Source organism: Pezoporus flaviventris, unplaced genomic scaffold (assembly GCF_033815535.1).
Source record: "Pezoporus flaviventris isolate CSIRO_AGI_PZ_B2104156 unplaced genomic scaffold, CSIRO_AGI_Pfla_v1 ptg000002l, whole genome shotgun sequence".
NCBI classification, from domain to species: Eukaryota; Metazoa; Chordata; class Aves; order Psittaciformes; family Psittacidae; genus Pezoporus; species Pezoporus flaviventris.
Genome location: NW_026892550.1, coordinates 61,880,492 through 61,896,910, shown reverse-complemented (window position 1 = coordinate 61,896,910; position 16,419 = coordinate 61,880,492). Strand labels below are relative to the sequence as shown.

At 43.1% G+C, this 16,419-nt stretch overlaps 1 protein-coding gene across 6 annotated transcripts in view; it reads right to left on the bottom strand.

The window, feature by feature from the left end:
• Positions 1-7,479: 7,479 nt before the first annotated feature.
• Positions 7,480-16,419, bottom strand: part of ZNF827 (zinc finger protein 827) — a 108,788-nt gene continuing 99,848 nt past the window's right edge. For 2 of the 6 annotated variants that reach the window (XM_061441317.1, XM_061441326.1), the window contains exons 12-14: positions 14,711-14,902; positions 14,439-14,616; positions 7,480-11,571 (exon numbers count right to left, since the gene is read on the bottom strand). In XM_061441317.1, the coding sequence (XP_061297301.1) occupies positions 10,764-11,571; positions 14,439-14,616; positions 14,711-14,902 (1,178 nt within the window). In that variant the 3' untranslated portion in view covers positions 7,480-10,763. Of the gene's footprint in view, positions 11,572-11,853; positions 13,109-14,429; positions 14,617-14,710; positions 14,903-16,419 lie in introns of all 6 variants that reach the window. The other 4 variants (XR_009741270.1, XR_009741269.1, XR_009741271.1 and 1 more) reach the window with 4 other exon arrangements.

Below are 16,419 nucleotides of genomic sequence, written 5' to 3'. Positions count from 1 at the left end.
AATGCTCACATTACCAGCTGAAACCTGTATCTGTTATAGTGCTGTTTGGAATCTGTGTTTAGACTTACTCTGTCTAGGTAGTAGTGATTTTTTTTCTGGAACTAGAAGAGTTTAGACCTCTTTAAACTTGGACTCCTATTTACTACAGATTTGAGTTTTTATGTCTTGCTAGAGAGCCTTATTTTTTTCTCTGCTGCTCTGTGGCTTGGTCAGGGTAAGCAGCATGCTGTATATCTCCTGCACTTGTTTGGAATTGATGCAGTGCACTGTGTGTTGTACTCAGATTTACAGCTAAGGTAAAAAGAACAGCCACTTGTTACCATCTTCCCCCCCCCCCCCCCCCCCAATATGTCAAACTGCTCTATGCTCCTTCAGAAGCGTATTGAACTACTCAGAACCAGTGAAAATGTGCTAAAGAAAATGGCAAGCAGAGTCCTTAATCAATTGCCTCAGGTCTCATTTCCTTCTGGTTTCTGCATTTCTGACTAGCTTTTGACCAGGGCTTTTCACTGCTTTGTGATGGGCAAAAACTAAGGATACAAGAAGTTTTGCAGCTGGAGGAGAGAAGATGCAGTGCTGGCAAGATAGGACTCCCAGCTATTGTGTAAATAACTTCAAGAGCATAACTTCTTTTACAAGAGGCTTGCTTGGGGTTAAGTAGTTCAAGGCATTGCTCTTGGTCAGGATTTCAATGGATTTCAACAGGTTTCCGCTAGCCCCAACAAATTCATTTGGATCTTCTCTGCCTCCTCCCCTTATTTTTCTTTGATATCTCTTATTTACATGGTTTGGCCTTGCTAAAACTATCCATCCCTCAAGCTTTCCACCTGCTCATATTTTAAGATTCTCATGAAGGTGTATTTCTGCAATATTTCCTGCAGTGAACAGCACTGTGTACTGTTCCCCTTTTCCCTACTTCTTTCTGCAGATGGAAAGCTGCTAGAGCTGGTGTGAAATTCACACTCTTTTTGATTATTAAGAGCTAAATCCCACTTTTGCAAAGCTCTTCTCTCTCATCTCCTTCCACACAGTACCTTTACATCACTCTCTTGTTACTTATTTGTCAAAGGCTAAGAAATCTCTCCCTAGCCTGAAAGGCAGGTTCAATCCTCATAGTAAGAGGCACCTGACAGATGCAGCTCACTTCACCAGTGCTGGATGTGATAAGTGTAAAGGCATTGTTCAGCTGGAGTTAGAAAAGGATCCACACTATAGCCCCTCACCCCAAATTGACCATTTTGCTTCAAAAGATGTTGAACTTCTGTCATGCATCTGAGTGGCTGGTGTCACAGCATGAAGTCTTTATTTGTAGATGTGTATAAATAAAAATCAATCTTCCTCTACAAACTGTCAAACTGTATTTCCCAAAAGCTGGAGGATCTGCAGTCCATTAACTCTGAGTGAGCCTGAGTTTCTAGAAAGAGCACATTTTGTTCAGAAAGACTTGTTTGTTTTAATTTGGCTGCTGACATGGGCTGTCTGCAGTTTCTTTATGGAAGAAAAGAAAAGAGAAAATACTTTTAAAGTGTTAAAAAAAGTCACTGCACTGTGGTATTTTGTGTGTTTGCATTATTTCATATTTTGAGTAGAAGAAATCTTGTGTAGTTGAGGGCACATGCAATATAGTGGCAGCACAGACAAAATAAGGTGTACAGTCTGGGGATAAGGGTAGACAATTACTTAAGTAAGGTGTTAATCTTCTGACCTCTTTTGTGCAAGGAAGAGGGTAGATGACTGGAAGCATGTTCCCTGAGCAGCTGGTATGGCTGTCTGCTGTTCACCTTTCCAGGACGTGGATTTGAATTATGCTGTACTGTTTGATCATAAACAGGAAAAAGAACCATATTTTGAACTGGAAGTACCTCAAGGGTAACTACCATGTCTTATTTTTGCTTCAGGGCCAGGCTGTGAACCATAGTGAATGCATTTCCTAGTTAGGCTGCATGAATCTATCTTCTGACACCTCTCATGTCTAAAATAACTTGCAGCCTCTGTCAGAGCACAGCCATATTGAGCTAGCTGGTGAGAAAGTGTTGGGTTCAGGTCCTCCTAAAGCTCTTTGATTAGAGCCTCAAATGTCTGCCTCTCCGTTCCTGGAGAATCTTATTGCCTGTCTCAGGTATTACCACCTGAGTCTTGGGTCCTCCCTTTAATAACCTGACAACTTGATGGGATCTGGCACATACTGGATTGTCCATTATTAAGAGAAACTGCTTCTCAAGGACACCACAAGAAGATACACCAGTATGGACAAATGGATGGTATGTGGACAGGCTGCTGTCCTGTCTTGGTCTGTCTGCCTAGTGTCCCAGGTTGCCTGCTGGAGTTGAAAAGGGTGAGGCTTTCTTCTCTGCTGTTTCAGCACACTTAACTGCTGTCTCTGGCCTCTGCCTGTGGGTGGGAAGTTTCTCTGTGTTCTCACACCTTCCTGGGAGATCCTTCAAAAACCTTTGAATAGGTGGGAGGGAATCTTTCCTTGAAGGTAGCTTTCTTCATTGGCTATCCTATTCATTGCCAGGAAGGAAAGGGGAGGCAAGGCCACCATCAGATTTCAAGTTGAATGCTCCTTTGGGATGGCATAAGATTTCAGATTTTGCTTGACTGACAATATTAATTGCATTATTGGATGTTGCAGGTGCTTTTCCCTTTTACGTTAACAGGAAAGAAGTCTTCAGAAAGTCCCCTTGCATTGTTTGGCCTGTGACAAGAAGATTTGAGGGACTGAGCAGTCTTATGGTAGAAGCAGCATAATTAATTTGAGTTTGTTAAGACACTGTAACTTGTTACAACAAGCGGGCCACCCTCTTCAAGAACAGAGCAAAAGGAGACAAGGTACATGCACTTCCGCAACTACTGATGGGGTGGAAGTTCTTTGGCTTACAGTATTTGCACAGTAAATTCAATGTCAACATACGTACAGGCAGCAGATCTCAGAGGACTTTAAGGTAAATAGCCTTTCGTTTTGAGGTTTCTACAAAAAGCTGCTTTCTTTGAGTTTTGGGCCTGTCACAATCTGGCAGATGAGTTGGGAGGAGGTAATCCCTGGTGGTTTGGCAGTGCCAAGAGCGCTTTGAACCTTGCAAGCTTTTGGCAGCCGGAGGACACTCATGCTAGAGACTTCAGAGTCCTGGCCAGTCTGTGGCTGCCAGTGACAGTTTTTGGTGATGTACATTATTTGCTTTCAGTTCCTCTCTTAGTGTAGCCCATGAAGCTAAAAAAGTCCTATGGAAAACAATTTTCCTGAGCTATACAGAATACCACCCCACCCATTTTGTTTTGGCTCCCTAAACATGGGAGATTCTTAGGTGAAGTCTCTAGCACCAGATAAGAGCCTGGATCTTGAAAAGCTATTGATTAAGTGAAAAAAAACCTAATGACAGCAATTCACATGACTTGTGCTGCCAGTCCAAATATAAAAGTTGTGGGACTGGCTATTACAGTGGCAGAATCAAAAATCCTGATGGAAAACACCCTGTTTCTAAAGAATGCTCAGGAAAACCTCTCTGTGTAAAGGATATTTGGAAACCAGATCCAAAGGCAGTGTGTCAGCACATGGCCAGTAACACTCGTAGTCAGAAACCACAAATTCTGCTCCACAGGAAATTCCCGTGTCTTTAAAAAGTTGTCTGGCAGCAAAACATTCCACTGGCAGAAACCTCAGAACAATCCCAATTTCTCGATTCTTTTATCTTTTTAATTCTTTCTTCTGAAGTGTTAGTCAGTAGCATTTGCCCTGAGAGCAGGATACTGGCTGCAGCTGAGGAATGAAGGGGCTGATCGAGCAGGGTCAACCCTTTCACCACATAAGGAAGTGAACTGTGAGAAGAATTAGCTTTTCATATAAGTGGAAAGAGTCTGAGGAGGGCAACAGCGAAGATTACAAGTACAAAGTGGCCTCTGTTTGTGGCGAGAGCAAACAGTCTGGGATTGCCCAGCTCCAGGGCACCTATGAAATAGCTTGAGGAAGACTAATCAGGAACTGTTTTTGCAGTGACAGTAGTGAGGGATGAATTTAGTGTATCACAGCAGCAAACCAATTACTTGTTTACTTAGTGGGTTTGCATATAACTTGTAGAACAACGTGGTGGAGATACTAGATTTAAAAAAAAAAAGACCAGCTTTGGTGACAACAGGTGAGCCCTGCCTCTGTATCTTATGTCTTGTCTTTTGCTTATGTCTCTCTATGCTTATGTCTTATCAGTCATGTTAGGACTAAGTCAGATGTGATATATTATGGAAGCACCAAAGAGGCGTTAGTTAATTAAATAGAGCTTAGAGGAAAACATGAGTGGATTCTTTTTTTCCTGTTAAATTCCTTTTTATGTAAGTTGAGCTGGGCCAGGATACTGGGACTGCTGTGTAGGGGACCTGGTAGGTCCACATGCTACCAGGACTGCAACGTGCCCATGAAGCTGCTGGAAGTCAGCAGCAACCAAGTGCTGGACCATCAGGTGGTGCATGAGGCCTTTGAGTGTGCCAAGACCATCCACGCAAACCTGGGTGCTGCCAAACCCATCTGCACTGGTGGGCTGACTTGCTGTCATCAAGCAGAGCTGCTGCAGCCAGGTTAAAGAAGGTATTTGCAAGAGTTTTAGACAGTAGGTACACAGATGTAGAATCACAGAACGGTTTGGGTAGGAAGGGACCTTAAAGATCATGCAGTTTCAACCCCCTGCCATGGGCAGGGACACCTTCCACTTGACCAGGTTGCTCAGGCCCCATCCAGCCTAATAATTAAGTCTGCCAGTATCCAAACTCTGTGTGCCTGATGCTACACAGCGTGAGATGTGTGACAGCACGGAGGTAGGTGCCCATGGCTGGCCCTTGGGTCTGGCTTTTTGACAAATGAGTCAGTGTTGGACGATGCACTGGAAGTGCTGCTGCTGTGAGTGTTCAGGCAGAGCGCTGTCTTTTTGGCATAGGGGCTAGACCAGGCTGGTGTGGTTATTTGTGGTAAAATGCTGAAGGAGGCGGTGAGAGCAAGCCGAGGAAAACATGCTCACATTCATTCATGGAGTTATGCAGAAATAGGTTCTAAAGTAAGTCCCACTCAGCTGTGTGTGAGCATGTTAGTCACAGCTTTGACCCTCCTGACTGGCTTCCTGTTAAATCTGTTAAAAAGCAAATTCTTCAGTCTAGTGTGTGAATGAGTCAAGAAAGCATTTGATTTTTTTTTTGACCAGCCAGAAAGCAAAGCTTATTTATAGTTTTGATTGCATTAGGCTGTGCTGTGAACACTGGCATGAAGCTCAGAGAGCTCAGAGATAGAGAGCATTTTTCTATTCTTTATTTAAACGGGCACCTTCCCAGAGGAGTAACAGTCCAAAGTTTGCAATTCCGGTGAAATGCTGTCTCAGAGGTTCTGGAAAAAAAAGGTACGTGACAGAACTTAGAAGATTGAAAAGCAAAGTAGAGCAGAACTACTTGCAGACAATAGAGGATACTACAGGAGCTCAAAGTCTGTTTTCATTAACTATAGCCTAAATTGGAAAAGCTGTTGGGTTTGTGGTTTTTTTCAGAGTTGTGCTGTATGTTGTATGTTAATCACAGTTGAGAGGGAAGAAAATGGAACAACTAAAAAAAAAATCAAAACCAAAATAAAGCAAAACCCCCTCCTAGCATGGAACATCCTCTCCCACCACATCTTAAAGGAGGGAAATAGGCCACAGAGGCTTTACAAGGCTTCAGTGATGTGCCAGAGTATCACTGTCATCTTCCACTGCACAGCTGTTGGAGGGGTGGGTGTGTTCTTTAAGTTTTTGGTTTTTTTATTAATGAAACATTTCCAGTTGGTGTCCCCCATGCCCCGCTACTGCTCAGCTCTAAATTTACTTTTATTTTATTTTCCTTTGCTTTTTAAAACAGTGGGTACTTAAGGGCACGATACATGTAAATATAGCCATTGCTGTTGCACAGCAGCTGTGTGCACATGTGGGAGCGCAACAGCTGTATTTCTGATGCATTGCCTGGTGTCTAGCAACTGGATGGCTTCCTAGTATACATAGCAGTAGGTTCCTAAGAGCTACTAGACAAGCCCACAAGCCAAGTGAAATCCTGGTCTTTGTTTCAGATGTAATGTGTTAAGTCAGCCTCAGTTTGTCAGGACACATGCGGTCTGAGCCATCCTGCCTGGTTCAGTGCCAGCAGTGCTGTCCATACTGCAGCCAGAGCATGCTCCTGGGGAAACAGGCTTCTCCCTGCAGCCCCCAACAGGATTTTTAGGCCAGGATTTTTAAAAGCTGTTAGTGCATTTGGTTAGTAAGGATGAATTGCCTTAAAGGCACTCAATTTTCAGGGGCATTGAACCTAGGGGACTAAAGCTGGCCCCATCCCTTTTCCAGGGTCTCTTGCTCCGCACTCAGCCCTCAGCTGCCTCATGTCCAAGGTCAGCAGTCACTTACTTCTAGAATATTTAGATGCTTCACGGGTAGTGTATAAAACTCTGATGCAAAAGATGGTGCCACTTCCCTTGCAGACTATGCGAGTGCCTCTGTGATAGACAAGGACATCCCGCTTACTGCAGCTCCACAGATGCGTGGCAGTTGGCACACCTCCAGGTAGGAGCAGTCTCACTGGTGTTTTATTAGCTCTCAGAAAATATATAGCAGGGAAGAGGCCCGGCAGGCTCCTGCAGGGTCTGCCTGAGCGCTGACCCCTCCAGCAAGAGGCTAGATTGCTTTTACAGTCTGTACTTAACCTTGCGGCTGATCCTTGTCAACAAGGAGTCCAATTAGCAGTAGAGATGATGGTGGATGATATAATTCAGATGTGTGTCTGTTACGGGCACAACTGATGCATTTTTAAAACAACATGTATTTTAAACCATGGCTCTGCCATCCCCTCCAGAAGAATCCCTCTCTACAGTCATGTTTTACAGAAAATATTTTTTTTCCCCCAAAGTCTCTCTCACACCGCGTTCTGCTGGGCTCATGATGACTATGGCAGGTGTAGGATTATAAGAAATAATTCTGCTTAAAAAATGTCCACTTCTAAGTTAGTTAATTATTGATTTTTTTTTAACATATAAGGCATGTTTTAAAAATACATAGATGTAAGATGAACACAGGGTGGTTCTTGCTGTCCTGATTTCAGTGGGGCTCCCCCCAAGCAAGGCCATGTTCACCAAACTGCTGGGTAAGGATCTGATATTTGAACTATTGGGCTGAGGAGGGCAAGGCCAGAGAATGCCATCATCCTTATGGCTGATCCGGCTCCTCGGAAGAAGTGTTATCCCCCTTGCAGAACTGATATGAGAGGACAGGGAGAAGTTCTGTAGCCATTCCAGGATTGTGTGCTGTTACTTCTTCATGAGCAGTAAGAACCAGTGCTTTCTTTCTCAGTTTCAACCACTGATAACACTTTCCCTTTTTACTTCACACCTTCTTGTCTTGAAGAATCCTTTCCCCCTCCCTCTAAATCAAGCCTGAATCTATTTAAGGTGAAAAAAGAGAGGAAGGAAAACTAAAAAACAAACCAGAATATAGCCAACCTTTTTAATTAGAGTATATTGTACTTCCAAACTGGATACACTAAAAACTGGCAATGCAATGTAAGATGCAAAGAAATATACCAGTTACTGTCAAAATGACCCTGTACAGCCTTATAATGCAAAAAGCTTTATACAATACAAATTTTTATTAATGTACACAAACCTTGACAGAATGATAGCTGAACATAATACAACAAGTAAAAAAAAAGAGACAGAAGAAAGTGCTGAGAACTTTAACTGAATTACCGAATGGAAAACCACGCTAGCTTTCCTTAAAGAATGCATGGTGAAAACAAGTATGAAATTACCTTCATGGTGGGGGGGAATTGATCAGAACTGTTGGTCATTAGTCAGTGGGGGGAACCTCTGGAGAAAGTTAATTTCTTTAGCCTTGAACTGCAAACCAGTTGTTTTACTAGGCAGGAGCTCTGATAAATACTGTATTTTTTTTCCCTTAAAAAAATAAAAACCTCCTCACACACTTTTCCTTACAGAGAAAACTTTTATAACTTGCCAGAAAGAATTAATCTATCCTTTCCAAAGTGCTAAACAAATTCTCAGGTATATTAAACATTACTATATCAGATACTGGTACAGCGGAACATTGTTGCATGGTGACAGCTCATTCTTGTTTAAACTGCCGTTTGGTTTACATAAAGTGTCCTACTAATATTCCTACATCCTCCTCCTAGACTTTACCTGTTGTACTTTACCTGCTGGTTTGGAAAATAAGCTTTTTGATTTGGAAGTGGTTGCTCATCTATGGCGGGGTCAGAATTCTACGCAATGGGTGCATTTTAAAGAGCAGGTATAGCTTCTGGATGCAGACTGCATATTTCATGCTGGCAAGCTACTCGATTTTTTATGTTTTGCATATTTACTAACCTGGCATTTTCTATTTTGTCTGTACTCTGGGGGGGTGGATGTGTGTTACCAGGAGTTCTGATGGAGTAAAGCATGGCAAACAGGGCCCTGAGTTAGGCAGGTTGCTTACACATTTGTACATACCTTGGAATAAACGGCTTTTCCTTACTGCTGAGACAGACAGATTTGCCACATGCTTGGTAGAACCAAAACTGCCTGCTGGAATGTAAACAAAATGGTGGGACTTCTCTGTCCTTTAATTAGTAACTCCAAATGCTGACCTCCTCCTATTTTGGGTATTACCCCCTTGTGAGTAGCTTCCAATATGTTAAGAGGACTGCACAGATTAGGATGTCCTCCCCAAACAGGAAGAGTTTGGTCATGACAGTGGAGAATGTTTGGCCATCTCAGTGCAAAACAAATGAAGGAATCTTGCAGACAGGTTAAATGATGAGTTTTGCATCAAAAAAAATTTCCTACACAAGTTTCATGTATAAACTAAGGAAGACTGAATTCTGTTTCTAGTTGTGTATACGGCTAAGAGCCTCTGGGGACAAGAAATGCCTTCCTGAACTGGGGCCTTGCTTTCGTGCTGTCAAGAACAAGGGGTTGGGCTGTCGAGTCCTCCCATCCCACAACAGCCTGCAGAAGCCATTCCTTCAGGACAGCATGGAGGTGGGTGGATGGTGTGTAAGATGTGACTCAGGGTACCTCCTACAGCAGCTTGGCCAAGGGACAGAGAGGGGACTCTTGACACAAGCTGGGTCAGACATTCTAATTCCTGGTGAAAAGACAGTGAGATCTGAATCCAAGAGCTGCTATGGAAAACAATAATCCAGTAAGAAAACATTCCTGTAAGTCATCTGATAATTTTGAAATGTTTCATAATTTATACTTCCAATTTTAATGCAGAGTATTTTTAATCCTGATCTTCCTTCCTGGATATTCAGTTGTCTAAGAAACACAAATCCATTAACAGTCAGTTAGCTTCTAGGAAATTAAGATTGCTCCTGGCTTTTTGTGATTAACAACGGTTATACAACCAATCCTCATCTGCTTCTTCCTGCGATAAAGTGCTACATAGAACATGTCATTTTAATGACCATGAGTAGGAGTGTTAAATAAGTATAAAGTTAGCTTCCTAGCAGTGTCCACTCTCTCTGCCATTAACAAAAAGGAATAAAGTATTACTAATAACATGGAGGATAGCAACAGGACTGAGAATTTGCAAGTACTGTTAAAATACTGAGGGTATAAAAGAGAACTGTGTGGTTCAAACAGCATCTTTTTATAGCTTTATATTTCAAAGAAGTTACCAGTACCTTTTCAAATGAACAGTCATCTTACCTTCAGCCCACATTTGGGATATTTTCTTTTTTTTTTGCAAGTGAGAAACAAACTAGTGCAAGACTAAAGCACTGTGCAAAACTGCCTTTTTTTTTTAGTCTGAGTATTTATACCCAGAATTTATTCATACCCTTTTTTTAATCCCCTTGTTGGATTTTCCTTTTTTTTTTCCCCACCATAGGATTCTAGTTACACAAGTTGCTCCTGCAAACTAAAAGGTAACCACTGCATAATACAGTATATATATATATATTTATATGCCCTTTTAAAACAAAAGATGTATGCTATGGCCCAGAGGTGGGTATTTGTTACACCTGTGTAACAGTTAAGAACCAGGCCTGCTGTGTGAGCATGTAGACTGCACACACTGCATCTGTGTGCACGTTTCATTGTCATGCTCTGATCCTGCAGTGCTGAAAGCAACTTTTTCCTCCTCAGTTCTACCCCAAATCCTCAAACCTTGACAACTGAGTGAGCAGAAGGCATTACACAACTGAAGGAAGCTGCAAACAGCGCTGAAATAATAGACCAACCCACTCTTGCGTTGGAGAACCAGGCGTTACTCCTTCCACAACTCTGCAGTTCAGGGAGAGATGGAAGGGAAGGGAGGGAGCATGTGTGTGAAAAGGGGAAAAGAATAAGAAATAAATAAGCCAGTACAAGGGATGTGCAAAAGCAATGTCATGGCACGCTACAGGTAGACTCTCTTCCACGCACCCGCGCGCACACCAAGCCCCAAAATAAAATGCATCAATATGTAATCTTACAAGTGCTGATTGCCATTAAGGACACTCTTTTTTTTTTCAGCTTAACAAGACAAAATAGTTTCTTAGATAAGAGTACTGGGAACATGCCTCTGAAGGTAGAAGTATGCAGCAGGTCACCTCTTGGAGATTTAATAAAGCAGCTTTCATGTCAATGCAATAAGTATACACACAGAGCCATTTTCTAAACCTCACTAATGATATAGTACAAGTGTTCGTTACCTCTTGGGTCTATGTTTTGCAGCAATGTATACCTGCTGGGTTTGTTGGGGTATTTTTGGTACAGAATGTAACTGCCCTCAGACAGTTTCTGCCCTTTCTGTTAGTCCAAGGTAGGCAAGGAAGGAGTGTTTAGGTGAGGAGGCACCTCCCGGTGCAGTCTCAGGTCTGGGTGGATGGAATGTGAGCTCGTAGTGGTTTTTGGGGAAAAACATTGTTAAAGGAATAAGGTGGGCATACTCTGAGTTCCAGTATTTATCAAAGCACAGGGAAGTGCCATTGATGGCCAAGGCTTTCACTGCCAGGTTTGGCTCTGCCCCGCTGCCATGTGCAGCTGACATTGCCACTGTTTGCAAAGCCTGGGAGGCAGACATAACTGAGAGGGGCGACAGGAGGTTTCTGGAGCTGTTCACTGGTAGGAGCGGACTGGCTTCCTTGGAGGTTGAATACTGGCCCTTCTTCTCCTCTTCAGAGCAGTCCCCATTCTGGTGCTTCTTCACATGGCGGCTGAAGACAAAAGGGTGGGTAGTCTTGAACAGGCACTCGTCACAGCTGAAAGTCTGGCGCGGAGCATGCTTCAGTTTCTTGTGCAAGTTGAGATTGTCTTTGCGTTTGCAGCTGTAGCTGCACTGGTCACAGTGAAAAGGGCGCTCACCGGTGTGGACACGCACATGTTCAATCAGCTTGTTGGCGGTCTTGGACAGGTAGCCACACTGGTCGCACTTGTAATGGTTGCCAAGGCGGTGTTCTCGGATGTGCATCTCCAGCTCCAGCTGATTGGCTTTCACTGTCTGGCAGATCCGACATTTGTACTCCATCTTGTAGTGAGTCTTCAGGTGGCACTCCATCGCTGTGGGGCGGTTAGTGGAGTAGATGCAGAATGGGCACCTGGCAACACAGCAAGGAAAGGCATGGACAGAGAAAAGAGAAGTCACTCAGCTTGAAGACCTGCATTCCTGGTTTAACCCTGTCACTCAACCCCTCTCTGACCTACTGAAGAGGGGAAAAAGGCACTTAGCTCTCCCTGTGGAGCCTCTTTCGAATACTCGGTTCACCCTGACACATTTCTGCTTAGAAGAGTTTTGCCCATCCAATGGCAATAGCACTCACGCATTCCTAGGAAAACACTGATTCACGCTGAAGGAGCATCCCTTTAATCTTCTGGCTTACCTTGGTGGGGAAGATTCTGCAAAGCAGGCCGGGTAGTGCAGAGTGGGTGACTGATTCACAGGTACTTTGTGTAACGACATTCCTAGTGTCTGCACGAAGTCACTTTGGCCATTTTTTCCGTTAAGAAGTGGTTTAAAGTGAGTGTTTACAGATGAGTATGAAAGCAGCTGTTTAAGTAAAGATGGAATAAATTTGTAATACCACATGTACAGCAAAAGCTTAGGAAATTCCTCTTATGTGACCTTGAACAATAGGCTTGCTGGGTATCCTGCTAGGAGCAGCTGAAAGCCAGTCTGTTAAGCCAGTCTGTTAGGATGTTTTGTAGGGATTCCCATTTCTGGGAGTTGATCTAGTCATGCTCAAAGGGGGCCTGTGCTTGGCAGCATTTGCCTACAGCTGCCTCTGCCACGGCAGGAATTGTTCGTGTGTGGGAACAGGATGTGGGCTCTGCTTACTCACAGCGGCAAGCGTCCGGACTGGGGTGGATGTGGCAAAGGGCCTCACCCCTGGTTCCTGAACCAGGAAGGGGCTAGAAGGCTGGAGGAGGGAAGCTTAAAAGCTTGGAAGGAAGCCTGAGCTGACCAAGCCCGTACACCAACAACTCCCAAACATACCTGCTTTTGCTTGATGTAGCTGAGAGGAAACTGGTGAGGACAGCTACTTGCCAGGGATCTCTGCTGTGCTAAACAAAGCTGCTCCCTTCCACAGCTAACTGTGAGCTAAAAGAGCAGGTCTAGATAAAGAAATACAACTGTAACTACAGCACCTGGCTGCTGTCTTACAATTGTCTCCACTGCCGCTGGTCCACATTAACAGTGAGGCAGGTCTGCCAATTGTTTTCTAGCATTTAACATCATTTCCTAGCAGAGATCCTCTCTCTCTCTCTGTGTTTTACCTTGCTACAACTGGTTGCACATACAATTATAATATTAATTACCTGCCAATCAAGAGCACAGTAAGTAATACAGGAGGACAAACAGATACTAAAACATCCAAACACTTTTCCTGATGCACATCAAGCACTCTGATCCAGAGAGGGAGCCTAGCACTGAGGCTGCTAACATAATCAGCTCTATTGCAACAGAGGACTCAGCTGTCTGTGCACATATACCTCTTCTGGGCTGGGTGATCTCTGGATCAGAATCTCAGATTTTGACCTGGAGCAGGAGGAATCATGTTTTTTCCTCTTCCCCCACAGCAAACAGGAGACAGAAAAATACAATTTATTTAGATCTCTTCAGGCTCTTCTGGATGCCTTAAAAAAAAAAAAAAAAAAAATCACAGCTTTTTCTTAGGTGCACCTTTCAAGGCACTCAGTTGTTACTTGAGTTGGGCAGGAATAACTTCTGTAGACTGAGAAGCCCATTCTGTCAGGAAGGCCTGAGTCATAGGTCATGGTTTTTCCTTGATAAATAGAACAGATTCTGTGCAGCTTAACCCAAAGTGCATTAGACAACTGGCCTGTATATCCAAGACAGACATCCTGCTGTTCTGGCACACTACTTGTTTCTCAATCTGGTCATCTTCCCAGATTCAGTCATCACATCTCAAGTGACCACAGATCCCAGTTCATGCAACTACTGAGCTGGAGACCAGATGCTGCCTGGCAAACAAAACCAGTTTTCAAAACCTGCAGTGCAAACTGATTGAGCTACTCATGGTAACGTTAACTGTGGTGTTCTCAGTCACGGTGAACTGAAAACATCAGTTTGCTTAGCAAGAGAAATAGAAGCAGGGAGCCCTGTGCTGAACCCTGCCTGGGCATGAAGTGGTTCTAGCCTCTTTTCCTGCAGCAGCTGGAACACAGAAGAGGGATGTGCATCTTGCATAATTGTCACATTTCCTGCCCACAGAGAGCAAGCATATGGCCCCAGCAGTCCCTCCTTCCCTCAAGGACCCAACTTTGACATAAGGGCACACTCATTCTCTAGAAACACTGTTCTGCACCAACAGACACCATCTCAGCCAAAGCCAAAGGGCTCTTTTTCTTAAAAGAGTGTATTACTTATTACATGTTAATTTATACAACACTAATCATCCTGGGGCATGCAAACCAAAGCAGAAAGCAGCCAAGTTATTAATTCTTGGAGAGGACTGACTTTATTAGAGCCTAAAAGGTTATAACCTTTAAGGGTATAACTTCATACCTAGTTGCAGAGATCGTACAGGGTTTAGTTTCTTTGAGCTAGGGGAAGAATAGAGCCTGCGCTGTGTGCTCTCCTTTGCTCTGATGCCTTGAAAAAAAAGCCCCTCTTAGTCTACAAACAAACACCTCTGTGTAGTGCTCCATCATTCTCTGGAGGACACATCACATATTGTCTCCTGTTTGACTTGAAAAGGGAAAGGATCATGGTTTGCTAAAGCTCTACAACCAGTAGATACTACATCTGCTGTTAGGTTACCCATCTGCTGTAAAGGTAGCAGCCTACACTAAGGACTGGGTTGAGTCACCCCAATAAAAGGAAGCTCCAACTCTGGATTATCAGGCATTTAACTGACCCTTCCTAATTGACTTCCTTCTGTCCTAGCCGCACAGTATTAGAGGTGCTTAACACAGTAAAAGTTTGTGTACTTGCTTTCCTTACTTGAGCCCACCGGTGGGGACAGTGTGGCATTTCTTGTGCTCCAGTAACTGTTCAGGTGTCTTCATGAACTTGTGGCACACATCACACTCGAACATCCGTGTGATCAGGTGGATTTGCAGATGGCGCTCAAACATGTTTTTCGTTTTGCAGACAAAGTTACAGAAAACACATTCGAAGCCTGGAAAATAAAGCAGTAAAATGCATTCCTTATGTTGGGGCCAGACTGACTGCGTAGAAGGTGACGAGTCTCTATTTGTTTAGCAGTGTTTTACCTTTCTCTGACTTCTCTTCAGTGTTCACTGAGGTCTGACTACCAGGCACTACTGAAATGACTAGCAAGTTGTTTGAACCCTTGTTTTTTGGAGTTATGTCTGCATCTTCTTTGCTGTTGGCAGAATCACTCAGTGCTGACAGTGAAGATGAAGATGGACTGTTAGATTCGCTGGGTGTCTTCCTCTCTTCAGCTGAAAAACAGAAGTAAAGAACACTAGTACAGCAGATCAGATGAAATTTCAAAGATCCCATTTTAAATTTCGGAAAAATATATTTAAAGTTAATTCAAACATGCTTATAAACAAGCCTGAAATTAATTAATCTGGTAAAATTAATTTGGTAAATTGCACCTCCTTCCTTTTTATTAGCATTTACAACGATACATCTCTCAGTTTATCCTAGAACTGGGTGTGTCTGTAATGGCAGTGGGAAGGACATGTGCAACTCTACCTCATTACCAGGCTGAAAATATCTCCAGAAAACACTTTGGTTAGCGCAGAGTTCAAAAACAACAAAAACCTTGTGACCTAGAAAGGAAGCAGAGCTTCTGTAGCTTTGGGATGTGGAAACCAAAAGTGCCTACTGGTCCAAGCTAAACTTCCCCTTTTTTCCGCTTATGTGGGTCCAATAGCTAAATCTGGGAGAAAGGGTGAAGGAGAATAATTTCATTCACTGTACTGAGGAGCATCCTCACTAATGATTATAAGAGATAACAGCTTATTTTATTGAAGATAATTAATTTTAAAAATGTTAACTGGATCTAAAACTGAAACCCATTGGTTTCTTTATGTGTGCAATAAATGCATGAAGTTCAAATCCAAACCCTGTCACACACTAGAAATGAAGCAGAGGTGATAGTTATCATATGAGAACTGCTGTGAGCCAACGTGCAAATTATTACCTCCCACCTATGTCTTGGTTTAATCAGAGCTGTTTTAAAAAGAAACTTTCCTAAAACTTCATATTCTCCATGTGATCAAAAGCCTCTGCAAACACCAGTCCCTGTGTGCCTAACTTTAAACTGATGAACGGCACCTTTAAGTCTAAGATAAAAATGTAGGAATGCACTAATGAAATCTGATGACCCGAGCTGTCAATAGGGAGGATGACTGGGATATCATATAGAAAGATTCACTGACCTTGGGGACCAGAGTAATAGAAATGGAATGAAATTTAATAGCACAGAGTACAAGGTTATGACCTGGAGGGCCAGTAACAAGAATTTTTGCTACAAATGAGGAGTGCTTAGGTTGGAAACAGTCAAGGAAAACAAAAGAAGAATTTGAGCAGAACATGGGATGAATATGAGCAATTAGGGGAGTCTTCAAGGAAGGTAAATATGATCACAGAATGTTATTGCGTGATTTATTCCCAGTAGCTGCTGCTGTTTTACACTGCCACCACTACTTACTTCACTTCACCATGTACAGCTGTGATTGCATATGTCGAACAGAGATTCTAACAAGAACATATGCAGTGAGGGATTGGTACAGTGAGAAAACTGTGTTTCATCTCAGAAAAGGCTCCATGTACATTTAGAGGGGAGAGGGTCATTCTCTATGAATATACTAAGGGAATAAATACAGTGGTAGGAGGGAAGAAAGGTGGAGGAAGCAAGAGGCGGACTGCTGTTTCAGATAAAGGAGTGTTCTGGCACAAGAACAACGTGCATGTATTCTGCTTCTCAGTAAGACACACTGGAAATTTC